Below are 27108 nucleotides of genomic sequence, written 5' to 3'. Positions count from 1 at the left end.
ACCAAGGTGGTAAAAAATGTCTGACTGGTGGTTTTTTTGGACATGACCGTGCAAAGAAAATTTCCACCATTACATCATGTTTAATGTAACTTACTGTCTCCAGCAATTGAAAATGATTAAATCTAAAAAGAGTGAAACTAATGAGGCTGCTCAATTCTGCTTCTACAGTGAGATAAAAAATGACACAAGGGTTTTTTTAAATTAGCCAACCTCATGGCATAAAAATCATGCACACATACCGACACGCTTTATCTACCCTGAATGCACATTACAGTTTGTTTAACCCATTAATTAATTAGAAGTAATTATTTTCTGTTTATTTGTCAAAATATAATATACCTTGTACAACCATTAAATCATTATTTTTTGAAAACTAATTCTATACATTTCTGTCATTGTGCCCTTATAGAACTTGCAAAAATAATGGTGGCTGAGAGATGTCCTGCAGGGTTGGTCAAAGCTACGCAGGTATATACAGTACACTTTAAATCACCATCGTCATTGTAAGAAAATATGCAGAAATTTATCATGTTGCAAAAATGTCAATCTACTTCACACAGAATAGTCAACATATATTGTCTCTCTCGGTCTTTGTGAGTGCCTTTAAAGTCAATCCACAACCAAACAGTATTATCTATAAACAGAGCAGAAATTCATTTCCAAGCATGAGATTGTTGTCTTCCCTTTTTTCTTTGTTTTTTATCATTAGAGCCACATGAGTCGAAAGCTTTGTGGTGACATATTAAGCTTCAAAGAGTGTAAAGAAAGCGTACAGAAACACACAGTCATTTTAACTGTGGCTGAAGCCAAATGTGTTAAAATGCAAAAGCTTTATAGTATCTACAAATTCACATTTATTGACTTGTTTCCTTTTTCATCGGTCAAGTCAATTTTATTTATATAGCCCAATATCACAACTGCCTCAAAAGGGCTTTACCCTCTTCTTTTTTAATACATATTCAGTTTGGCTGCATTTGATCCGTTCCACATTTACCACATTAACTTAATACTTCAACATTAATCAAATGGCATATTTTGACGTGTTTGCATGTCATTTAAACTTCAAAATATTTCCACATGACAGCTAATTCTGCAAAACTGCATGATTACCACTGACATACCGCCATCATTTGGTATGCAAAGTTGAAATGATCATTAACTTCACAGCCTCTATTTGGTGTCAAGATCCACTGGATTAAATAAATTACCCAGAATAAATTACCATTCCATATGTTGTTAGTGCCACAGATATATTCCATGTGACAGATGACAGGCTTTATGCTCATTTAAAATGCAGATCAATAAACTCCTTGAAGCAGTTTGTTTGTTGACATGAAGGATGTGCCACTCTATCTACACTGGTATGGAGGAGGTTGGGGGTGTTCATTGACTTTACATTTGCTTTAAACTATGAATCAATGGAGTGCTGGGGCTGCCAACAATGTTCTTCAGTTTTGCCATTGTTCAGTGATTCTGCTCAGAGGCTCTCTGCAGTCTTTGACACCACTCATGAAAGTCAAGTAGGTTAGCAGAAAAGACGTCCACAGAAATCCAAGCTTCAGTGGTTTGATGCCATTCTGGATTTTTCCATCTGAGCACAACAGCCAGCGAACTGGATTATAATTTAATGTCCTTCATGATATTTTCAAATCCATGGGACAATGAAAGCCACATTTTTCATTCATTATGTTGATGGTGAGTCTAAAGGGAAAAAAGAAAGTTTCTGTTTTTGCTATAAAAAGAAAAAAATACACAGAATACCAAACAAGATTTACCTACTTCTCCACTTAGAGAGTGGTTGACCTTGTTGTGCAACAACTATGCTGTAATTCATCATCCAGCTGTCGACGGGTAAGAGTCCTGTGGGTTTTGCTCTGTAAGGCTCATTTGTTTTGTGTTGATTTTAAAGATACAAATAAAAAAAATCTTTGTCTGATGTTCCCATTTTCAGAATACTCCTTTATCATCAAGTCTCTTTGTTTCTTTGAATATATCGGCAATTGTTTGTTTGAAGAAATAATAAGGTTTGACTTGAAAAGCCCATTGTTTCCCACTCCTGTCTTTTGTTGAACATGTTTCACCCTGACAGTCAGTCCGTTTTATTACAATGCACTCTGATGGATGGTGTCTGAACAATGCTTTCTTTGCAACCTGCAAGAGTTTCTTTATCCTTTTTGCATCATCAAAAAGTCACGTACTGTGATCTTTTGAGCAGACAAATCGTGAGCTGTTCTGTCTCATAATCTTGCTTTAACATTTGGATGAACGCTTTGGGCTATCACCCCATCTGCTGTCACTGCCTTTGACGAAAGAAAAATACATTTTTCAAGACATTTTGATATCTGAACTTTAAAAAAAAGAAGTAAGATCAGAGTGAATCTTGTTTTCCATTATCTTTAGCTATTCCTTTTTAATGTGTCAGCCAAATTGGAGCGAATAAGCAGCACAACTCTTTCAGACAAACTTTTTGTCCTTAAGATCTTTTAAAACTCTGTTGTGGAGATCTGAGTGACTTCTGATTGCAGATCTTGCTGGATCCTCCTCGAGCGAGAGCTGTGGGGGACCCAGTCCATGCCTAGTCATGCCGGCTTCTTCCCCACTTCTGTTGGTGCGCAGACGGACACCGGCTCCCTCATGGTGTTGCGGCCCCTGGTCAGACTGTGCTGCTCCACGCGGGTCCGACAGGGAAGGCAGAAATCCCTGAAGCATCGCTTAAAATTTTCATCCAAAAATGCGTAGAGGACAGGGTTGAGGCTGCTGTTGGTGTAGCCCAAGGCAATGCACAGGTGCCAGCTGGCTATCACAAAGGGGTTCCTGGTGTCAATCTCCACCATAGTCTTCACGATGATGAAGATGTGGATGGGGGTCCAGCAGATGATGAAGGCCGCCACCACCACTAGGACCATGCGGGTGATGCGGCGCATGTTGCGGTCTTTCTCCTTGGAGCCTGAGAGCAGACGAACGCTCTTTAGACGCAGGATCATCAGGCCATAACATATAGTGATGACCATCACAGGGACCACAAAAGCAAAGATGAAGACGCAGATCTTTGTGACTGTATCCCAGTACCAGTCAGGGTCAGGGAACTTCAGCATGCACATGGTTTTACCTGGAAAGAGGGCAGGTAGAATTTGAAAGATTGTGTTAATTTAGGGCTATGGGATCAAGCAGGTTTAGACAAAAAATTGGTTTTAGGATTACAGGGTTCGTACACTTTTTCAGTGGTCAAATTCAAATTGCTTTTCCAGAACCTTTCAACAGTTCTAAATGGCATGTTTCAGATGAGTACTTCGATACTAAAAGGGGTAATTTTACTGAACCATACCACCAGCAATGGTATTACTTACAACTAAAGGTAGTTTGCTAATCTCATAAAACATACTGGTATGGGAATCTTGGGGCTTGGAGCAAAAGTAAGTTCACAAAAATCATCATCCGGCAGCTGGTGGAACTATACACTACCCAAACCAGGAGGAAAGCCCCACAAATAGGCCTACTTCAGGACCCTTTACATCCACTAGGAATTAGAAAAACTCCCTTCAGTAAGAAGATACAGGGTAGAGCAACAAGAAATATCTCAGAAACAAGAAGACGCAGGCAGAGCGGTCTTCATTTCAGATAGGCTATAGGCTATTCAGTTTATTTTTTTTTTCATTGAAAATGCGGTTATCAGATTTCAGGAGAAATACAGTAAGAATTTCAAGCATATTCAAGCACTTAATCCAAAATCCAAGCACTTTTCAAACCTTGAAATTCAACATTAAAATTCAAGCACCTGTATGAACCCTGGGATTAGAAAAGCTAAATTTACAGAGAAATATCTGTAAATAGAAATTCTTCAACTCCAAAATATTGATGTGAAGCAAAAAGTAATTAAAATTACCTCCGCCAAGAATGTTTTTGGTTTGGTTTGTATATTTGTCCATCAGGACGGTTACAGAAAAACTACTGGCCCAATTTTTATGGAACTTTGTGAAACGATATAGCGTGGGCCAGAGAAGAATAATATCTTATTGAATGGGGAGAGATTGGACCAAAATGATTCACTTCTCCCCAAGTTTATTTTAATGTGCACTAGAAACTTTAGGTTATTTACATAACCCTGGTTCTCTGAGTAATATGAGTGAGATGTCTCACTATGGGAGGTCTGCAGCAGGGTGTGCATCCCATAGTGAGACATTGAACGAAATATTATGAAAGAGAACAGCTGTGCATCCATTTCCAGAGGAAGGCAAAACAACTATGATTGGTCGCATGGGCTATCCATTGATCCGACATGCCAATTTTCCAATGGTCCAATGGTCAGAGAAATTTCCCATTGGACCAAATCCCATTAGTCCGAGTTGAGTTGTTAGAGTCCAGTGACTGCTGACCTTTCTACTTACCAGACTCTGTTGACATGTTGGTCAGTGACGTGACATACTGTAATTAGGTTTCATTAGGGTTTAGGCACAAACACCACTTGGTAAGGTTTAGAGAAACATTGTGGTTCCGGTTAAAATGATGACTTTACTTGTATGTCAAAATACACAAATAGAGCAATGGCCCTATGGAAGAAATAGGTTTTTGTCTTTTGGGAAGAACTGTCCATGAGTCCATGAATTGTCAGAACAATCGCATGGCACAATCCGTTCTGCATTGCCACTGAATCATGCTTGCATATTTTTCCGATATGACAGATTTTCTAGAAATGCTGGACTTGTTTTTATGAGTCGGATAGGTCGTTCATATCCGTGTTTCTCCTCTTAAGATTCATTGATAAGCTCTTGTGCCTTTTCAAGGTCTACTTCGAGTGGAGCTGTCACTTGATTACAAAGACGCTGATAAATGGAACTAATCTTGGCTCATTCAACCTGCCCTACAACGTCATGCACACACACACACACACACACACACACACACACACACAAACACACACTAATTGTAACAGTTCTGCCAAAAAGTAACACCTTGAAAATCAAATATCCTGTGTTTCGATGAGTGGGTTTCGGAACCAGAGGTCTAAATGTTTTAAAGACTTTTCCACACACTTATTACATTATTCTTGCTTTTCCTTTGTGTGTCATGGAGGTTTTGATGAAGGTCCTACCATGCTAATTATGTAGATTAAAGAATGTTGAAGCTCTTTTTTTTTTGCTGTGAATTGTGTCGGTTCTCTGACACTTTGAGCCATACAGATCCAACACTCCTATTGTAGAAGAAAGTTATTACTGGTATGAAGAATTTGATTAATAACAAAGACAAAACAGTAAAAGAAAAAACTATCTCACCATTATCTGTCACTTTGGTCACAGCCATAATCATAATGGGCACCCCAATAGCAGAGGACAGTACCCAGATGAGCACGTTGATCATCTTGGCCTTGACTGGCGTCCGAAACCCCAGTGCCCTGACCGGATGGCACACGGCGATGTAGCGGTCCACACTCATCATGGTGAGGGTGAAGATGCTTGTGAACATGTTGTAGTAGTCGATGGCAATAATGAGCTTGCACAGGACTTCTCCAAATGGCCAGGTGTTCATGAGGTACTTGGCACTCTGGAAGGGCAGCGTGCTGGTCGCCAAGGCATCGGCAAGAGCCAAGTTGAAGATGTAGATGTTTGTCGCCGTATTCATCTTGGTGTATCTGATTGTGATCATAGAGCAGAAAAAAAGTGTTTGCAGTAAACAGCAGCAGTAATGAGAGCAGTGATAATAAATGGTAAAATGATCCTGCTTCTCATTTGATTTATTATCTTATTAGATATTTTACTAAAAAATGTATGGTCTTGACATTTAAGGTTTTATAGCATGGTGTGCATTTTGCAAAGCATGGTCCCATTTGGAGTAAAAAAGACAATAAAGCAGGATAAGCTGCAGCCTGCAGGGAGGGAGTACCTTATGATTGAAAGGTCACCACCACGGAGCGCTGTGTGTTTTGTCTTAGGTTAATGACTCCTTCACAAAAGTTAAATACCATGTTGGTGACTTAAAAATGGACTAAAAGACAGAGTTGGCTGTTCAGTGTGAATAAGGATTGCTGACGATTGGTTCTATTCATGCGCTGGTTGTAAAAAACAATATGGCGATGGCCAAAATGCTGAACTCAAAGCTTCTAACCAATGGGTGAAGTCGTTGGCCCTCATTTATCAAAAGAGCGCAGAAACGAGCGCAGATCTGAGCATATATTTCGTCTTACGACAGGGTTCACGTGTAAATCACAGCGTAAGAATGATTGGCTGTTGACAAATGTGGTGCCTCGAAACAAGCATCATTTAAATACCACGCCCTAAATGTGTATGCATATCTGTATATGTGGAAGTTCTGGGGCCCAATAATAAAATAAAATAAAGGGCGACTTCAACTTCTGAGGCCCAACAATAAAATAAAAATAAATAAATAAATAAATAATAATAAAAAAAGAAAAAAAAAATATATATATATATATATATATCATTTTACATTTGGATCACAGACTTAAAAGTTTTCACAGCCTTTTGGTTGAAGGAAGTAAACAATGTTTTAAAGTAAGTTTTAATTCAAAAACAAGAGGAAGCAGTAGGATATTATGTTAATCCCATCCAAGTGTTCATGAGGTATTCGGCACTCTGGAAGGGCAGCGTGCTGGTCACCAAAGCATCGACAAGAGCCAAGTTGAAGATGTATATGTTTGTCACCGTTACCATGTTGGTGTATCTGATTGTGATCATAGAGCAGAGAAAAAAGTGTTTGCAGTAAACAGCGGCAGTAATGAGAGCAGCTGGGTGTGGAAGTCTCTGTTATGGGATATGGGGATTTGAAAGTGATATTCACTGTGCCGCCTGTTTATGGCTTAGATGGCTTAGAGATAATTCCCTCATGCTATGGATGTGCAGCATTCAGCTATGAACGAGATTTTTTCCCCCTTCTAAATGATGTGAGATCATGGTTCCAATTGGCTTTTTGGCCTCTAATCAAGCAACCTACTTGCACACAAAGCACCAGAGAGCTATTGAACTGAGGTTCATATATATTGTATGTGTTGGACCTTGCTCTTACTGTTTATTTTTCTTTGAAAGTGTGACAAGAAGATATGTTTTTCCCATGTATTGGAAGAAAATTTAATAGTCATCAGCCATGAACTTATTTTCTTTCGTACAGTAATGGCTTATTGAGGTCAGAAATGCTCCTCCGGGGCGTAAGGCTTATTTTCACAAAGGCTTATGTCGTCACCTTGCAGGATGTATTCATATTGGATATAAAGCTTAAATCATTGCATCCAAATACAGTCCAACTTACATGCACAGTGTGTCCCCCATCAATACTATGGACAAGCATTAGGGACCAGAAAAGTACTGTTCAACATTTAATGAAGATATGTTTAATACATATTACAATGCTGTATGAGTAAATTATGCTATTATATGGAAACAAACATTGTATTTTGTATTCTTGAATGAAATGGAAAGAACTGGCTAAATGAATAAGGATAGTAGAGCATAATATCCTATGTAACTGACATTTTAATGGAACAAAAAAATAAGAAAATGAGAAATAATATTCATGATAGTGGGTCAATCTTTGTTGCTCTGTTCCATTAGAATAGACCCAAGCCTGATGCCTAAATGGATATGTGTATTGATTTTACCTTTGATCATTTTTCACGCAGTCTGTGTAGACATTAACCTTGGGGCCTTGGTTGTGGTAACAATGGGAGGGAGCAACAAGGTGTTCCATTAACCAAATCCAGCACAGAGGCACAGGATATATTTGCTTTTTTTTTATTGGACTAAGGCATCTTATGAGGGACAGACATTTGTGTTATTACAAAGGTGAAACTGCTCAAATGCTATTTACACAATAAATGAAACCTGGTTTGTTTGGTTCATGTTAAATGAGTATTAAATCACTCTTAAATTACAATGATACATCCAAAACAACCACTGGGGATTACAAGACAATGGAACCCTGGGCAAAGACTAAGGGCACTTTCACACCTATCTTGTTTGGTCCAGACTTTAGGACTTTTCAAATCAAATCAAATCGGCCGGCCGGCCTAACAACGCATCGTAACCAAAACAAAACGAGCCGCGGAAATACACAGGGAGATGACGTGTCCAGTAGAATTGTCTTGTAAAGTCCGTTATTCCTTTTGCAGTGTGAAACCAAAACCAACAGGACAAAATGTATACAATGGAACAGAACACGGACCTAGGTTCGGACCTTTGTTCGAACTTTCAGGTGTGAAAACGCCCTAAATCAGCAGCTGCTGTCTAATTTCTCTCTATTTGCATTCATGTTGACTGTTATTTATGTTCATGTTACTTAGCAATGTGTTTTATTGTGGCCAAAAAGCTTCTTCACCTTACATAAAACATTATGTTGGATCAACTTAAATACTTGCATTCATGTTGGCAATTATTAAGTTCATGTTACTTAGAAAAGGTAATTCACCATACTCTAAACATTGCTTTGAATTAATGTAATAGCCAGCAGTTGGCTTAACTTAAAAATTCTAGTGGAAAACGTTACCATACTTTTTTTTGTTGACCCAACGTTTCATCTATTAGAGTGCAGTCTTTTACACAGATTATAGTTGCTAAGCATCTTTTTGTGTGCGGTTATTTTGTGTTTCTTCATAGCAGTTACACATATTTCTATTTTTTGGTGTCTTTTTGTGGTCATTTTGTTTCTCTTTGTAGTCTTTAAACATCTCTCTGTACTTTTGTGTCCCTTTGAGGTCAATTCTGCCTCTTTGTTGTCATTTTGCATCTCTTTAAGGTCATTTTGAGTCCCTTTGTAGTTTTGTAGATATTCATAGTCATTTTGTGCCTCTTGCAGTTGTTTTGTGTATCTTTAACCCTTTGATGCACAACATGGGTCTAAAGTGACCCGACTGAGTTTTTAATTTTCTATATCTTTGCAATAAATTAATTTCATCATTCAGTATTCCAGGTTTTCCTAAATCAACTCCTAAATACATCCTCATTTTTTGAATAAAACCCCTTTTTGTATCACTACGCTTCTAATGCACAACATGGGTCAAACATTTCATTATGGGGTATCATGTGTATAATTTTAAGGAAAAATGAATTTTGGAATAAGGCTGTAACATAAAAAAATGTGGAAAAAGTGAAGTGCTGTGAATACCATCGATACACTATATGTGTGACAAAATGATACATAAACATGTTAAATATATTAAATATATGAGTGTGGAAAGTAACTATTTGAAACAAATTACTATAATTATAGTATTAGGTCATTTCATTTTGAATCAAATTTGGATGAATGAGTCATTTTTGACCCATGTTGTGCATTAGAAGGGTTGTCCATAGTTGTGCATCAAATGGTTAAGATTATTTAGATTTCCTTTGCAGTTGTTTTGTGTGTATCCATAGTTAATGTGTCACTCTTTATTGTTGTTTTGCCCCTTTAAATAGTCATCATGGTCCGTTTGTGTCTCTTTAAGATCATTTTGAGCCTCTAGTTTTGTTTGTATTCATTGTAATTTTGTGACTTGTTGTCTATGCAGCGGTTACATCTGTTTCGTCAGCTGTTGCATCTCTTATTTGTGGTCTTGGTCTCTTTGTCCTTCGTCAGCCTGGGGCTGTTTCCCTCTAGGCCGAACAACACTACAAGTACATTATTTAACAAGGGATTATATGGAGGAGTGATCATTAGAAAGAAGCAGGAGTTTAACTCTGAAATAGAGAGTATAGAAAGTTAGGTTTGAGAACAGCCTATAAATGTAACAAAAACCTGTCTCTACCACGTGCTAGTGGGACCCTGTAAGGCTGGAAAAAAGATTCTCAACTCATGTGTCATGTCATGCTTGGGCAAATGAGCCCTCTTTTCAGTTATCTTGCAAGATTTTGTGAGCTGTTGAGTTTATAGATAAGGTTGGATTATGAGCTGTAAAGTCATGAGCTGTAAAGAGTTAAACTGGTGATGTCTGTCAGATACCACTTTTTAGAGCTGGTCTATTGAGGGTATGAGACATAATGTCAGATATAATAAATCAGTTTGACGTCAACGCAGGCTTCAGCTGAATCAGAAAATATAATTACGATGACTGCTGCTCAAGAGACCCATCAGTTGATCCATTATTTACTGTCAGCTCCAGCATCTGTCTCCAGAGATGACATCATCACTACTGTATGTTCCTTCTCTGCTCGTCTGAAGGAGAATCAGGGTCAGATATACAAAATTAAAATGAGCTGTGTATCGCAAAAATAACATCCATAGATTTTTAAGAATGGAGGATAGGTCTTTTCGTGTCATAGTGGGAAAAAAACAGGTCCAACTGTTCCACGGAGCTACTATTGTGCATGATATCGCTAACTGGGAAACTTAATGGACCTAAAGCACCAATACAATGGTCATAGGATACAACAATATTTTCAGTGTCAGTCACTCAGAATATAAATATATATTTAATCCAAGCAGCAACCTCTGGGCCTGAAAAATGAAGCCAATGTGGAATGTTACTTAAACCTGCATTCTATTTAAATACCAGGAGGGGGCGACTCCATTGGTTACAAAAAGAAAATAAATGGTAAAATGACCCTGCTTCTCACTTGATTTATTATCTTATTAGATATTTAACTAAAAAATATCATCTTGACATTTAAGGCTTTATAGCATGGTGTACATTTTGCAAAGCATGATCCCATTCAGAGTAAAAAAAGACAATAAAGCAGGATATGCTGCAGCCTGCAGGGAGGGGCTACATTATGATTGAACGGTCGCCACCATGGAGCGCTGTGTGTTTTCCTATTAGGTTAATGACTCCTTCACCAAAGTTAAATAGCATGTTGGTGACTTAAAAATGGACTATAAGACAGAGTTAGCTGTTCAGTGTGAATAAAGTCTGTTTTCCACTGGGGGCGTAACTGCTGCGCCACGGTCGCCGTTGCTGATCAGAACGTCTCAGCCGCGACTTTCCGATCTGCAGCGCGATCAATCCGTAGCATTTCTATTTTTACCGCCAGCCGTTGCTACATTGCGTCAAACTCAACAGAGCAGATTGCACCAGAAAGAAAATCCAATTCAGAATCAACATAATACACTTCCGCCCCCTTTCAAAATAAAACACAACACGCAGTTCATGCAGCCTAAAACTACTTCACATCAACATTACGTCTTGACCGGGGCACCAGATCAGCAATCAATCAATCAATCAATCAATCAATCAAAGGGTCTCAGAGGGTCGGAGACATGGACGACAAGAGACTGATTGTTGAAGTGGAACATCATACAATCATTTATGACATTACACATTCTTTTTATTAGGATAGATGGTCAGATCAACAGATCTTCCTTGTCAGAGAAACAAAGTAAGCTGTTTGTTGTTGTTGTTGTTTACTTTATACACACAGTTTATCACGGGATCCCGCGGTCTCCTGTACATTCAGGATTATCGCGTGTTCTCGTTATCTTGCGTGTATATGGCTGGCTCGCTATGCTGCTGTTCCGTGCCCGGTGGAAATCCCCAGTAAGGATTACTAACTTGGTTAGCTTGGTTGTAAAAAACAACATGGCGATGGCCAAAATGCTGAACTCAAAGCTTCTAAGCCAATGGGTGAAGTCATCGTGACTACATCCACTATTTTTATACAGTCTATGCTTTCATGCCAGATTTTGGGTAACGACTCAGAGAAGCAGTAGGGTATTATGTAATCCCATCTGGGCTTGAGTCATAATTAATTCTATTATTTTACACCTGTGCTTCTCCTGCTGAGTGAGTTGGGTCAAAATGTCCATCTCCTCATGTTGTAGACCAGAGACCTTTCCATTCAATGTCAATTTGCAAAACAGCCCATGTGACCATGACTCTATAAAATTATTTTTGCCTTGATATAATTTCATTTTTCAATTACGGCAAAAGGAAACATGAAGTCAGCAGCAGATGGCTGGTTTGGAACATTCCCTGGTATGTTTGATCATCATAATCCACTGTGTGTATTAAGTTCCAGCAAAGGCAAGCAGTGAGCTTATGGTAGTTATGTAAGGGCTGTATGCGAAGCAAGCACAGTATTAATGTGTATTGAAGACAGGAAAAGGAAAATCATCAGTTGGAGTTTTGGATCACAACTGTCTTCTAAGACGAAATTAAAAGTGATTATAGTCTCATATAGTTAACAAACAGTTAACTGCTCTCGTGTTACTTCTGCATCTCAATCTGTTTAAAGCCTTTGATTAAGCACCTAAAGCCTGGCTTTTGACATGGGGAGAGGATTATGTGTGAGTGTGTTTATCGTCAGTCACTTTGATAATTGAACTGTGATTCCAAAGAAATCTTTTCCCCGCTCCCTAATCCAAACTGACAGGAAAGGCCCGAACAGCTCCATGTTCTCCTTCCCTTCACTGAGCAAGCACTGGGCATTGAAGTACCCTGAATATAATTAACATGAACAATGTATATTTTCTTCTTCTTTATTTTTCATCTATCCAAGCTCAATCAAGCAGGTCTGCAGCATTTTACCATAGGCTCTGTTTATACACAAGTACTGCAAACCAGAGGTAAAAAATAATTGAAAAAAAGAAAATGCAAGTGTAGCTTTCTTGGCCCTGAGATATTATGTCACAGCCAAGTTGGAACGTGGGTGCTTGGTTGAATTATGAGGACACCTAAGACCTGGTTGGGTATAAAGTAGGCACAAGTGGCTCCAGGCAGAGCCTTTTTATGCTGTTAATGCAGGAATCTGGGCTGCACAGTGTGATTCCTCTCAGCAGGTGACCAACACATGACAAAACTTTAATTTCACACCTCGCAGGGACAGTAGGTTATGTATAAAAATAACACAAATGTGACAGAAAACATTTACCATTTCCATGCATTACTATTGCAATCACATAGGCCTAAGTTCTCCTGAGGCTATGGTTAATTGCTTAGTGTATAATTCAGATAGAAAGAGTGGAAAGCTTTCAAAGATCCATCTTCCTTTTTGCAAGCTTGAAGAAACAATTATGTGTCGGGAAATCTCATAGTAACACCCTGTTTTTTATGTTACAGTGAAACACGTTTTTCTTTACATTCACACTCTGACTGATGGTTTAGTCACCCACTTCCACTTTTTTGTTAGTTTCCTGACAGCGTAGACTCCCTGCTATGAGGCTGTCATGGCTGTACAATCCCTTTACACACGTCTTTTGGTGGCACATCAGAAGGAAAATGTGTCTAGGCAGCAGATAACTGGAACAAGCATGCAATGCAGCTTCCACTGACAATGGCAAGTGTTGACCCTCTTGACCTCTGGTGTTTGTAGGTTATATGAACAATTTCTGCCTGTTCCGATGAAAGGATGCATAGATAGACAATTTTATAGGCATTTCTTTTACAATGTTGTTCGATAAGGGAAAATGCTTTTTGTGGAGCAGGGGAATTTATATTTAATTTAAGGGTCAAAGTATTAAGAAGGTAGCTTCCAACAGCATAACCTGATTTATCATCTATTTTACGCTAAATGGGACGATAGTTCACAAAATGAACATCATGCTATATTGAAGAAGGCTTGAAAGTAGCATGTAAAACAATTAAATCATTAGGGAAATGTTAACTGTTAACTGAGAAAACAAATCAAAAAGAGGTAGGCTCATTTTCCTATTGACTTTCATACAAACTGACTTTTTTTTGCAGCCAGTAGAGTCGCCCCCTGCTGGCCATTAGAAAGAATGCAGGTTTAAGGCACTTCCGCATTGGCTTCACTTTTCAGACCCGTAGGTTGCAACTAAGTGTGGTTTTATAAATAAAATAGTCATTAGTTTAGCCAGCAGTGTTGTCAGTTAAACTAACTAGCAACACAGTCCACATAAGTGTGTTTCCATTTGGTACTTTTTCCTCTAGTGAGTCGCTATGGGTGTGACTTGGGAGAGAGGATCCGCCCAACTTCACTGGTTAGCGGCTCAGGCAGTAGCTCAGAAAGTACCTGCCTCTGTACTTTTCTGAGTCGCTACTGAGCGGTGTTTTCGTGCATGCGTGATGCATTTGCAGACTGGTGCAAACTGGACGCTGAGGGGTTGACAGCTCCTGCTCTGCTGACTGCAGCTAGGCGATACAGCTGTGGGAGGACTATGCCGCTTCTGAGTGCTTTAGGACGGTGCTACTCGTTAAGAAAAGTAGGAACGAGTCTCTAATAACACCAGAAAAAGTTGCTAGATTTGTTGTTAGTCGCGTTTTTGTATAAGAGTCGCTAGAGGGGTCTGAATGGTTGCCAAATATGAGGACTGTTTCCAGTACCGGGCAATACCAGGAATAAGGCCAGTCTCACTCGATGAAACGCCCCTAATTTGAATACGAGCAGTCCGGAGCCGGCTTTTGTTGGGACTTTTTTCGTCCCTTTTGAAGAGCAGGGTCTTTTTTCTCCCCTGAAAAAAACTTGACATCACAACAACATGCGCCATTTGTAAAAGCCAGCGAAGCAGTGTTGCCTTCTTAGCAACTTTGTTGCTATAATTAGCAACTTTTCAGCTCTTCTTAACAAGCTGCAGGGCTGGCGGCTTGATAAGAGGAAGAACGAGTCGAAGTGGCACATTCCTCCTGCAGCAGTCTCTCCCAGCTGCAGTCACAGAGCCTGCTAACAGTTAGCTCTGTAGCAGTACAGTGTGTATGTTCTGCTGCTGCAGGAGGTGTTCACTTAGCGATCTCTTTTTGTTTACAACAAGCATTGGACATTCTGTGCACAGTTAGCGATGCCAGTTAATTCACTATGATCACTATGTGTTTGATTAAAGGAGACACTGTGCATAATCGGCCATGCTGCTTTGTTTATGATCAGCTGCTGACTTTGTGCACAGTTAGCGACGGCGGCCACAGTTGTGTCTCCCGTGTTTAATCTGTTGCGACGATCGAAAACCATATGTCACCTCTGGAGTCTCTAAATCTCTTTGGGGGCTAACTTGTAGTGGAGACACGCAGAGTGAGTGAATTTTAGAGAGGGCGTGGCCTGAGACTTTCCCTGTGGCCACTCTTCCCCCTAAAGGAAGCACGACTATTGTGACAAAGTCGCTAAATTGGCAACATTGCTTGCAGCATTGGTCTGTTGTCACATTCGAACTGCGTTGGTTAGCTGCTACAAAAGCACCTGTATGGTAACAGAGGCCAAGGGGAACTAACTGGTGGGCGGAGCCAAAACACTCACTTTCCCAAAAGAACTCAGAAAGTACTCAGTGTAAACACGCCTATTTGTTCTAAAGTTCTTACTGTTCTGGACAGACGAGAACACAACTGTTTCATGATTGAGATGGATAAACAGTAGAAATGTTTTAATGTGTGCCAGGACAATTTTTTTTTTTATAAACTGATTAGTGTTCTGTAAAAATACAAGCATCATACCTCTTTCTACATTACATTTTAATCACTGCAATTACTTTTTTTTTTATGGTATTCAATTACATTTTGGGACTTTTCTTTTAACCTTGCTGCCTTTTGTCAGTTTGGAGGCTCCATTCAGATCTACATTTAGCCCGTGAGAATTGGCCTTTGCATTAGAATCAGTTTTGTCCCTTCATCTCTATGCTAGTTGGAGTAACTCTGCCTGCTGTGACAAATTCAATCCTTTCTTTGTCACACTCAAATCTCCTGTGTATCCAGGTCTGAAGGCCATACACACTCCATTCACACACACACACGCTCATATAAATGCTGCTGTGTGAGATGGAAGACAAGCAGTGAGACAGACAGTGGTCATGTTGACTCTGGCAGGAAACAAACAGACAGATACTCACTCACACACACACACACACACATACACGCTCCTACTGGCAACAGGCTATGATATTTTCAGCCAAATTTCCATTTCCAGCCCCTGAAGAGAAAAAAAAAATTCCAGAAGCTGTATTGACTCAGAATGTAGCATTTTCTTTTTTCTTTATCAAAATAAAACCATGTCAGAAAAGTAATATACAGTATGACAATATGGTCCAATATTTGCTTTCTTGGAAGAATGGAACCTAATCTATAAGAAGCAGCAGTTAAGGATCCACTTTCACACAGACTAATCCAGCCAAGCACTCGCTGCACATCGAACCGATTTCAAATTGAGGCCACTTGATAATAAATTGCATGAGCACTGAGCCAGGTCTTATTTTAACAGGGGTGGCAGCAGCAGTGATAGAGGAAAGGATAGCTGCAAGATAAGAGCTGCTGACCTGTCCTGTGTGGACCATCTCACTGTCTCTCCATCAGCAATCAGACCACAGCAGCCCCAAACCCAATCGACACAGACGTGAGCATCCATGCACACTCTACTCTAAATGGAGTTGGTGTGCATTTGACTGTCTCTATCCAGGAATCTAAGTGGAGCGAAATATCTTAAATTTATGACTTTTGCGTTATTTATAAGCTGCCTGGCAGGCAAAACAAATTATAGAAAGATGCTTTCAAATGGCTTTTTGCTTCTAATTACAGCGGAAAGGATTGGTCAATTGACAAAATGTTGGCAACCCACTATTCATTTCTGTTAGTTCTTAAGAAAAACAAACATCTGCTGTTTCCAGCTTTGTAAATGTTAACATGAAAAACATAATTTTCTCTGTTTGATATCATTTTAAATATTTTTTTTCTCACCCTTCATGGACTTTCTCAAGCAACAGAAAATTATATTTGTCTGTAAGCCTATTGAGTGTAACAATTATTATTTTTTATTATTTGTTGTATGTACTGTTTTATTTTTATTTTTATTCATTTTATTTTATTTATTTTCTGTGTATGTGTGTACAGCAGGGTTTGCCAGCTTTTCATTATGTGGCTAGAGTGGTGAGTGCTGATGTGTTTTGTATGTTCTTATTGAAAATTAATAAAAACATTGTTAAAAAAAATATATTTTTTTCTCTCTTCAGGTTTTTCGAGACATTTCATCTATTGTCATGTCATGTAAGAGATAAATCACGAAACTACAATAAATTGTTGGTTTATTAGACGTAAGAAAACAGTATTATATATCTAATATTAAATTCATTACATAAAGAAGACAGCATTGTATCATGGGGTTCATCTTTCAACAATAATGTGATGCAGTTAATTCTATCAGCCCAAAGTTTGTTTGTAATGGCTGTGAACTAAAATTGCTTTTGTTCTATTGTTCCAACAGAGAAGCCTGTTTGTTGCCCCCGATGGTGTAATTTTGAGCATGAAACAGAACTGAAACACTGCAGTAAACCTGTGGGGCCAGAATGAATTCTTCACAGTTGACAAAATTTACTGTTCAAAGCATCATTGTTTTTAGAAGTTTGGCAGTAAATGCTGCTGACTTTCACCTCTTTTATTGTCCTACTACAGCAATCTTAATCTTGGTTTTTAAGTGTTTGAATTTTCTCTCTGATGAGTCAATTGTCAACATATCAAACAGACAGGGCACAGGAGGTTGTCAGTAGAGGTTGTTAAAATGTTAGTAGTTCAAAATGTATAGTATGTAGAGCCCTATGGAAGAATTATCCTATCTTTATTCAAGAGCGTAGATTTTCAGTTTGAGAGCATAATTTGTCTTTCTCATGCTCAGATTTGTTCTCCTCATGCTCACATTTTGCGCTCGCACTCAGATTTCTGCTGCTTTCTTTCAAAATGTGTGTGTGCACTTAAAAATCACATGCTTGTGCTCACATTTCTTCTTCTTGGACACAAACATTTTGCTCGCACTCAAATATGTCCTGTGCGCACTCAAATCTAAAGTCTACGCGCTCAGATCTCAACTCTGCGCTCTCAAAACTTTTGTGCTCGCACCCAGAACACACACGTCCTCTCAGGTTGAGGTGTCTGCTCAGACTGAACGATGTCCCGCCCTGCGCTTAAACTAGTGTGTTTCACCAGCCAATAGGGAGACAGCTAGATTGTGGCCCGGTCTTAGGTGCGTTCTCTAGCCTTTTTGAGCGCTCCGTCGGGGCGGGTATATGGTCTGTTTGTAAAACTGCTTCTCTCTTAAAATACACCAATTTACGATATAAGCCAGCTATTTGAATCGTCACCTATTTAAAACGCAGCATATTTATGTAGAATTAATCTTAAGTAGTCCTAAAAAGAGTTATGGTAGTTTAGATTATATATATATTTTTCAAAACACATCGATCATATACAGTAGTTTCAATAACAGTACAGTAATCATTTTGACACTCGTACTTATCAACATATATAGCGGGCCTTCAATGTAACATGTACAACGAAAGTACAATAATTGGCAACGTATGATCGTACCGGCGGCAGGTCGGCACACATAATGATGCGCGAGCTGAAGGGAATCCACGCTGACGTCACTTCATTCATAATGAGTTTCTGTCCCTAGTGCCGACAAAGGCCCGCTATATATGTTGATAAGTACAAGTGTTTTGAGTTGTAGCAACATTTAGCAATGAACTTACTTGAGGTCTTTGGCCATCCATCTGTCTCCCATTCATTCGCTGCCGCGCTCCGAATCCTGCTCAAAGTCTTCTTCTTGTGAAAGTGAAAGTATTACCAACATTAGCCTAATTATGCGCCCCCTGACTTTGACCGGGTAAATAGGACGGTGATACACGTTGCAATAAGAGAATCAGCTGGTTACACGGATTGTATTACTGTTACATTAATTTATCAATTAAAATTTTAAATCATAATAAGACATGCAGCAAGAGTGCGGCGGACGGGATGCGAACCGGCGTCCCATAGTTTAAAATGCAACAGTTGGTCGTGTACTTCACCACTGGACTATCGTGACACCACTGTGCAGATGAAAAAAAAAATATATATATATATATATAAATAATAATAGAAAAAAAATATATATATAATCTAAACTACCATAACTCTTTTTAGGACTACTTAAGATTAATTCTACATAAATATGCTGCGTTTTAAATAGGTGACGATTCAAATAGCTGGCTAATATGGTAAATTGGTGTATTTTAAGAGAGAAGCCGTTTTACAAACAGACCATATACCCGCCCCGACGGAGCGCTCAAAAAGGCTAGGGAACGCACCTAAGACCGGGTCACAATCTAGCTGTCTCCCTATTGGCTGGTGAAACACACTAGTTTAAGCGCAGGGCGGGACATCGTTCAGTCTGAGCAGACACCTCAACCTGAGAGGACGTGCGTGTTCTGGGTGCGAGCACAAAAGTTTTGAGAGCGCAGAGTTGAGATCTGAGCATGTAGACTTTAGATTTGAGTGCGCACAGGACATATTTGAGTGCGAGCAAAATGTTTGTGTCCAAGAAGAAGAAATGTGAGCACAAGCATGTGATTTTTAAGTGCACGCACACATTTTGAAAGAAAGCAGCAGAAATCTGAGTGCGAGCGCAAAATGTGAGCATGAGGAGAACAAATCTGAGCACGAGAAAGACAAATTATGCTCTCAAACTGAAAATCTACGCTCTTGAATAAAGATAGGATAATTCTTCCATAGAGCCCCCATTGCCTTTCCAATATCTACTGTATATTGAATTGTACCTCGCTGGGGCCCTCATACACAGTACAACCCAGCCATAAAAGTTCATGTCTGACCTTGGAGAGAATAGATGGAAAATATTTTGACTCAAGGTTTCCCAGCACATCTCAGTCTCTCATAAAAGATGGAGTATGCTCAGTTGTTGGGCAGGTAGCTCAGTGACAAACAATAAGTGTTTGCGGGGCCATTCGTCAAGGAAGACCCTGAGCTGTGATAAAACAAATCGAGAGAAAAGAAGTTTGTAAGTGGACCATGGTTTAAAAGTTGTGTCCATTGTGTAATTTCAAAGGTTACTCTGGGTCGCCACAGTATGTATATACTGGACTGGATTACTGCCTACGTATGCTGGGTACCTCAACTCCCCTCCCCCCTCCCCTTTGGCATGTCGTAAGTTTGTTCATGTTGGTTTTCTTTTTTCTTCTGCTCCCCTCTCCTCATGTTATGCTGTATTTCTTTTCTTTCATCCTGTCTCCCTGTCCTGTCACCCCTTTCTCATATTGTATGTATGTTATGTATATGTTTGGACGGGTTGATGGCTATTTTCGTTGTCCTCGTACTTGTTACTCTGTGCAATGACAATAAAGGCAATTGTGATGATTCTGATCGCGATTGCTGTTTTAAACATGTTAATGTCGTAAAACCAGTTTATTTTAGACACCAAAAACACTGTCTTAAAATTAGGAAAAAACAACGTTAAATGGCCAGTTATCTCAGGTTTAGCCACCAAAGCTACATGGTTAAGTTTAGGAAAAGGAAATGCCATGATTGGAATTTTGAAAGAAAAACTGAAAAACTGTGTATAGGTGTAGGTAAAATAGCTTTAAATAGGGTTAGATTTAGTTTAAAAAAAACCCAAACATGTAGGTTTTATGAAATGATATCGGATAAAGTTTAGTAGTTTTGACAGGATGTGAACCCTAACATGGTTTTCCACATAAAATGTAAAGAAAAAAGAAGGGCCATCTTCTCTTCCTCCTTGACTAATATATTCTGGCTCTAGCGCTCCACCACTGCTGCTTGTGTACTAGGTTGAGTACCTATAGTATACTAGTAGGTCGGCATCTGGTCTACTTTGTCCATTAAATGAGTCTGTTGTGCACTAAAATCTGGATATCCTAGTAGACGTATCAGAACGGTAAGTGTAGTTAGCATCTTTAGGTTGTTATTAGCTTGTAAGCTTGTAACTGGCAGTGGCTGACACAGCGTTAGTGGTTGTGAAACATACATTAATATCCTCTTTGATGTTACAGTGTGTTTTACTCCTTGTACTGACCAGTCTGCTCTACACTAGAGGATCCATGTTTCTTTTACAGCTTTTGATTGGCTTTCCGTAGTAGCGGCGTACTTGATGTAGCTTGCCTAACACACATTTGATGCACTGTACACTTGTGACAAACTTTGTACAGACACAAGTGCAGTGTAGTCACATTTTAGGGGTCAAAAACATAAGATAACACATTTTTTGAGTACAGGGGGACCTGAGGGAGCCATTCACTAACTCAACCTTCCACCTTTCTGAGCATTGCTGCTTAAAATACACTGTCACTTCCTCCTTCGCTGCTGTAATACTTCCTATGGCCACTAGAAGTCAGCACCTAAAAACATAAATATAGGTGCCATTTTAATAGGCTAACAATGACCTTCTGAACTGACTGGAAGTTGGAGCAGGCCCTTTCTAACCTACACCTATGAGGCTGATAACTGCTGATGATGCCCATTCTGTCAAAAATGTACACAAACGCTAACTCATTTTGGGTTTTTAGGACTCCTGCAGAATTGTATTCACTGCTACCATGAGGACAGTGCAGAATAAATCCACCTTTAAGTTGTTGTTAGACTAATAAATGCATACTATGCGACACAGAAAAACTACAGAATAATGAATTACGACCACATGAAGGCTATTGTTTACCCAGCTTTTGGTCTTTTCTTATTACAGCACTGTATCTGTGTCTAAGTTTGGGTTTGAGTTCATTTCTTTCAGATTTTACAGATGTTCCACAGGAGATAATATATTCTGTCCAGGATGGTTAATGTGCTCCGTTTCCCTCTGCCTCTGTCTCTAGGGGGTCTTGCATCAGTGATGAGTCTTCTCACTCACACAAACACAAATGCCAGACGAATCGCTGCGCACAATTTGATTCACAGCCTTTTTCTGAGCTCTCATCCATCTCCTCTCTGTCTCCCTCTTACCTCTCTCACTCACTCTTTCTTACTTGTCTTATGCCTTGTTTTGCCCATTATTTTCACTCCAACTCCTGAATGGAAATAATGGCTCAGGTTGTAAATATTTATGATTTTTTTCTTGGTTCAATATCCAAAGATGGCCACTTGCAGTAAATGTCTTGCTTGCAGCTTTTCCTACATTCAGCTGCATATTTTTTCTAGGCTCCTCTCTTTCATTATATACATTAAAGTACCACCAACAACCCTTTAAACCATGTTCACATCTTACTACGTGTCATAAACCATGACCAAAGGCCTTGACTGCTTCGCCTCCACCTGGCTGTGTTATCCTTCTCCGTTGAGATGGAATTAATTCTACCTGCTTGTTTAATTCACCGGCCCAGCTGCAGTAATTAATGCTTCAGGTGAGATTGGAGAAACACACGTACGGAGAATGTTTGAGATTAGTGTAATTAAAATGAGAGAGTGCAAGCAGAGCTGCTGCAAAAGCTGTTTTATTCCTGACAAGCATACAGGTTAGTGCTGGGTGGCTTCTCGGGAAATGACAGAGTGCTTGTACCTAGACAAAGTGGGTGTAGCCTGTAATATAGTGCTTTTAGAGCTGAGGGGGAATCTGTGACCTTGGACTGACAATTATACTGCAAACATTCACTAATGGACAAAATCAGCCTTCCCTACAAAGCCTTTTAGCCTTCAAATCCCTCAGTTTTCATTTACATTATTCATTTAACTGTAGAGCCTGATCAATAAATCAGTCGGATCATATTGGCCACAGAAATATTGGTGTTTATTGGTATTGGTGTATATGTTGTGTGCTGAAATTAAAACCTTTTTTACAGAACAAATAATGCAGAAAACATTGATGCTGATTTACAATCCAGATTCCAAAAAAGTTGGCACTGAAAATAATAAAAATAGATAAAAATGCATCAAATTTGGAACATTATACAGGTTTCAATTTTATATATGTCAAAAAGGATTAGCAAATTATCATAATCTTTTTTATTTATATTTGAGAAAATGTCCCAACTTTTTTGAATCAGGATTGTAGAAATGTCATATAGCTATTTATTTTACTTTATTTTTCTTTATTTAAATTTTTAATAATAGACATGTACTGAACACACAATACTAATATTTTTATTTAAATCTTCAGCAATTGACTAAACTTAAATTTCTGATGTTGATTTAGCTTTTTTTATTATTATTTTATTTAAATGGTCAGCTGTTTATTCAGCTATTTATTTTATTTTTATTTATTCTTTATTTTCTCAGTTATTATTTCTATACTTGGGAAATATAATGTATAGGGCTGGGTGATATATCGATATAAAAGATATGTTGATGTATTTTTAAATGTGATATGGAATTAAATCATATCACATATATTGATATAGTTAAATTTTTTTCTTTCTATTTAAATGCTGCCCTTACTAGGGTTTGTCATATTTAGTTCTTTTGTAATGTTCATTATTCTTTTCTTATGTATTTATTTCGTAAAGAGATTGGCCTATTTTATTTCATAGGCTATATTTATGTAGGATTTTTTTTTTATTTAAATATGCACTTTATGGAGCTTTGATTTGAAAAAAAGAAAGCTACTCCTGCTAAATAAAAAAGTTTCAGTAAAACTACTTGTAACATGTCATATTTGACTTTGACTTTGACTGAACATTTGCTCTCACTTTGCATTAAAAATATCATGATATATATCGTATATTGATATTCAGCCTAAATGTATCGGGATATGACTTTTGGTCCATATCGCCCAGCCCTAATAACATATAATAATGTTAAATGGTACATTTGCATCATCATATCAGTGCAGAATCCAAATTAAAAAGGTATTTCTTTCATTCTAGCTCATGACTTCTACTATATCGGCTGCCTTATCGGTAATTGGTGAATTCAGACCTTCTAAAATCGGTATCGGTCAACAGACATTTAAATAGAGCCTGACAACAGTCAGGCTCTATTTAAATGTTTGAAAGTAATGATGACAAAAGATGGGTTTATGAGTCATGGCTCTATGCCAAACACAGAACATGCACTTTAACTCAAACATGTCTCTTACTGCAAGATTTCCTCTCTCTCACAACCCCATCAAACCCAGTGTACAGAAGCTAAGGGTCCACATATTTGTGTGAACTAATGGAGAGTGTTTGAGCAGCCCTCTCTCCCAGAGGCGCAGTTGAGTCACACTGAACTGAGAAACTGCATCTGAGATGAGAAGTTGGACTGTCAGCAGCACTCTGCCATAAAACTTGCACATGCTCTCGCTCCAAGTAGAAATAATGAAAGAACACTGTCATGCTTTATGCAGGGAACCTTGGACCACATGTTTGGAGACCCCCACATGCATGCAACCAGGGATGCATGCAGAGACAATGCTCTCTGCTCACACTCAGAGACTCATGTGTATGTCGCCAGAAAAAGAGGTTGTTAATGGGGAAATAAGTCTGATCTCTTGGAAAAATTAGAATATGTTGCCTAATTGTATTAATTCATACAAGTTACTGCACCAAACAATACACTTCATGTGTATAAAGACCCATTTTTTTTTAGCTCAGGGTTGCAGAAAGTGTTACTTTAACATGCCACCAAAGCTTTCTATTTGGTTGAAATCAACATTTTAGTGCTTTCCTGGAAGAAAATGGGTAAAGTAAAAGACAAAAGCAAGCTAAAAACAAAATTAAGATTTAGATTTTGTATGAAAATGTGTTAAATTTGTGAGATCGTCACTAAAAATTACTCATTAATTGATGTCCAGTGTCAGTCCTTGGGCATCAGAAGGTTTGAATAGAATATGTTGCCTATTAATTCGTACAGGTTACTGCACCAAACCATACACGTCATGTGTATAAAGACCTTTTTAGCTCAGGGTTGCAGAAAATGTTACTTACATAGATAGATAGATAGAGAGAGATAGAGAGAGAGAGAGAGAGAGAGAGAGAGAGAGAGAGAGAGAGAGAGAGATAGATAGATAGATAGATAGATAGATAGATAGATAGATAGATTATTTTATTCATCCCTGAAGGGAAATTCGGTTGTCACAGCAGTCCGGTATTTAAGTACAATAAAATACAATAGAATAAAATACTGAGGTACAATAAATAAAAACAACAATAGAAAAAAACACAGAATAGAACAAGGACACTTAAGAAGTTAAAAAAAAGAAGATCAGTAAAAGCCAACAAAGCTTTCTATTTGGTTGAAATCATCATTTTAGTGCTTTCCTGAGGGGGAAATGGGTAAAGTAAAAGACAAAAGCAAAATTAAGATTTAAATTTTGTATGAAAATGTGTTAAATTTGTGAGATCGTCACTAAAAAGTACTCATTAATTGATGTCCAGTGTCAGTCCTTGGGCATCAGAGCAGACAATGGCACTAAGATGAGTGCAGGTGGGTCAATTTCACATAAGAAACGAAACAGTCAGTGTGTAAAAAGCGTTTACCTGACGACTCCATACATAACGAGGACGTTGCCCAGAAGTCCCACCACGCAGATAACGGAGTAGAGAGCCGTGATGGATATGGCTATGATTATCCCCCCGGCGCTCCGGACCGGACCCTGCTGCTCGGTGTAGTTCTGCAGCCTTTCGCCCATCAGGACGCTCTCCTCGTCCGGGAAGGTCACATTAAAGGGAATAACGGAGTAAAGGTCGGACAGGGAGAGCTGATCTCCCGGGACCGTGTACGGCTCCATGCTGCGGCGCTGTCCGCTCTGCCCGTGGTTCTGAAAACTTGCTCACACAATTATCTGACGGAACTCGATCGCTTGGAAAGGAAAGCGGGTCCGACTGAAGGCGACAAGTGTGGAGAAAGTGGAAGAGTTTCCAAAAAGAGACGCTCCGCGTAAAAGGAGCGAGGTCGTTCCTCTGATTTCTATCCAGATAGAAGAGGAGAATGTGGCCCCTGAACAGCGGTCAGCTGTGTGTGTGTCTGTGTGTGTGTTTGCTCCGGCTGTGTGTGCACCTCTTATACTCTCCAAGATCCCCACCTCACAGCCCGCGCGCTCTCTTATACCCGTGCGTCGACGTCAAGGCTGCGCACTTCTACGGTCATGGGCGTCAAAAGGGACTGACAAGGTGATGTGTGCGCCATACCTGAGATTTCAACTTGATGCTTTCAGCTTTAAAGCTGACCTTTAAGATGAAGAAGTAATCTAATATATATATAATCCATATTTTGAATCCATATATATATATGGATTCAAAATATGGCTTATATTGAATTTAAACTTGAGAATCTTTTTTTATAGATATTGAAGAATATGAGAATATATGTTAAAATATGAGACTATAAATTGAAACCTGAGAATATATATTAAAAATCTAAGAATATATATTGAAATTTGAGAATATATATTGAAACCTGAGAATATATATTAAAAATCTAAGAATATTGAAACTTGAGAATATATATTGAAACCTGAGAATATATATTAAAAATCTGAGAATATATACAGAAACCTGAGAATATATATTAAAAATCTAAGAATATATATTGAAACTTGAGAATATATATTGAAACCTGAGAATATATATAAAAAATCTGAGAATATATAATAATAATAATTTCCTGAACGGCCTGCCCACTTATAAGCATAATGGCAGAAAATCAATGCTTCACAATTAATATTTTGTCTCCAGGTTAATGAGACCAGGTGGTGAATATTTACCAGAAGAATCTGCACCTGAAATCCACTTCTGTCTGCTTGCAAAAGCTGTAAATATAATCAACACAGCTGCCAACAAACAAACAAGTCCAAAATCAATAGAGTCCCCATTAAAGCAATTTAGGGATGTGTCTGATAGACAATTAAAACGTTTCACAATGTTCTAACTTCAAGGGGGTGGAAGCCTAATCAGTAGTCCCGCCTCACACACAAGCAATTAAGTAGTAAATGTAGTAATAAGTGGAAATGTCACTTTAAGATGTGACTGCAAATAAATAAGATGATACAGCTTTCTATTATATCATGTGATCTTTATCAGCGGATGGACTTTAACCAGTTGCCATGGAATTATAGACTTTATAGACTAGATTGTAGATAGAATTATAAAAAAAAATAATTTTTTATTACCAACAGTAAATGGCGGTCAGCATGCCCGCAGCTTGAAGGAGCAGGCAAGATAATTAATGTGCTGCTGTGGATAGGGCCAGCAGCTAAATGGATTTTAGCCACCTTACAATAGGCACACCTAAAATAATCAATATGACTTTAAGTGTAAGTTATATTTACAATATTTTCACTGCTTTACTTTGTCCTCAGACAGCCCTGTTTAAGTTTATGAGTCAGAAAAAGAAACCATTATAAGCTCTTGTCACAGCCACCAAAGTCTATTGACAAAAACATTCATTTTAGCAACAGACTGGCAGCTTTTTTGTCAATGAAATCTGTTGGTTTATTCAAGTTTACACAAGTATGTTAGAAAAACATTCCTCTTTTGTGGCAAAGTTTTTACTCCTAAAGAGGAGGTTAAATAAAACTGAATGGTGCCACACAACTAATGTACATTTTGGGCTCTTCAGCTCTCCATCCA

General features: G+C 38.6%; 1 protein-coding gene across 1 annotated transcript; it reads right to left on the bottom strand.

The window, feature by feature from the left end:
• Nucleotides 1–830: 830 nt before the first annotated feature.
• On the bottom strand, nucleotides 831–25503 carry oprd1a (opioid receptor, delta 1a). Its single transcript, XM_059349712.1, has 3 exons — nucleotides 25018–25503; nucleotides 5271–5626; nucleotides 831–3109 (listed from the first exon to the last, which is right to left on the bottom strand). Exons 1-3 carry the CDS (start codon nucleotides 25266–25268, stop codon nucleotides 2580–2582), a joined length of 1137 nt encoding a protein of 378 aa, XP_059205695.1. The 5' UTR covers nucleotides 25269–25503; the 3' UTR covers nucleotides 831–2579.
• Between the last annotated feature and the right edge of the window lie 1605 nt (nucleotides 25504–27108).

Source organism: Centropristis striata, chromosome 14 (assembly GCF_030273125.1).
Source record: "Centropristis striata isolate RG_2023a ecotype Rhode Island chromosome 14, C.striata_1.0, whole genome shotgun sequence".
In the NCBI taxonomy this organism is placed as follows: domain Eukaryota; kingdom Metazoa; phylum Chordata; class Actinopteri; order Perciformes; family Serranidae; genus Centropristis; species Centropristis striata.
Note: the sequence above shows the minus strand (reverse complement) of the source record. Positions and strands in the feature narration are given on the sequence as shown.

Coding starts and splice junctions, on each gene's coding strand:
- oprd1a (XM_059349712.1), bottom strand. CDS start 25,268: ATGGAGCCGTACACGGTCCCGGGAGATCAGCTCTCCCTGTCCGACCTT. Junction 5,627..25,017: donor GTTATGTATGGAGTCGTCAG/GTAAACGCTTTT, acceptor GATCACAATCAG/ATACACCAAGATGAATACGG. Junction 3,110..5,270: donor GACCAAAGTGACAGATAATG/GTGAGATAGTTT, acceptor CCCTCTTTCCAG/GTAAAACCATGTGCATGCTG.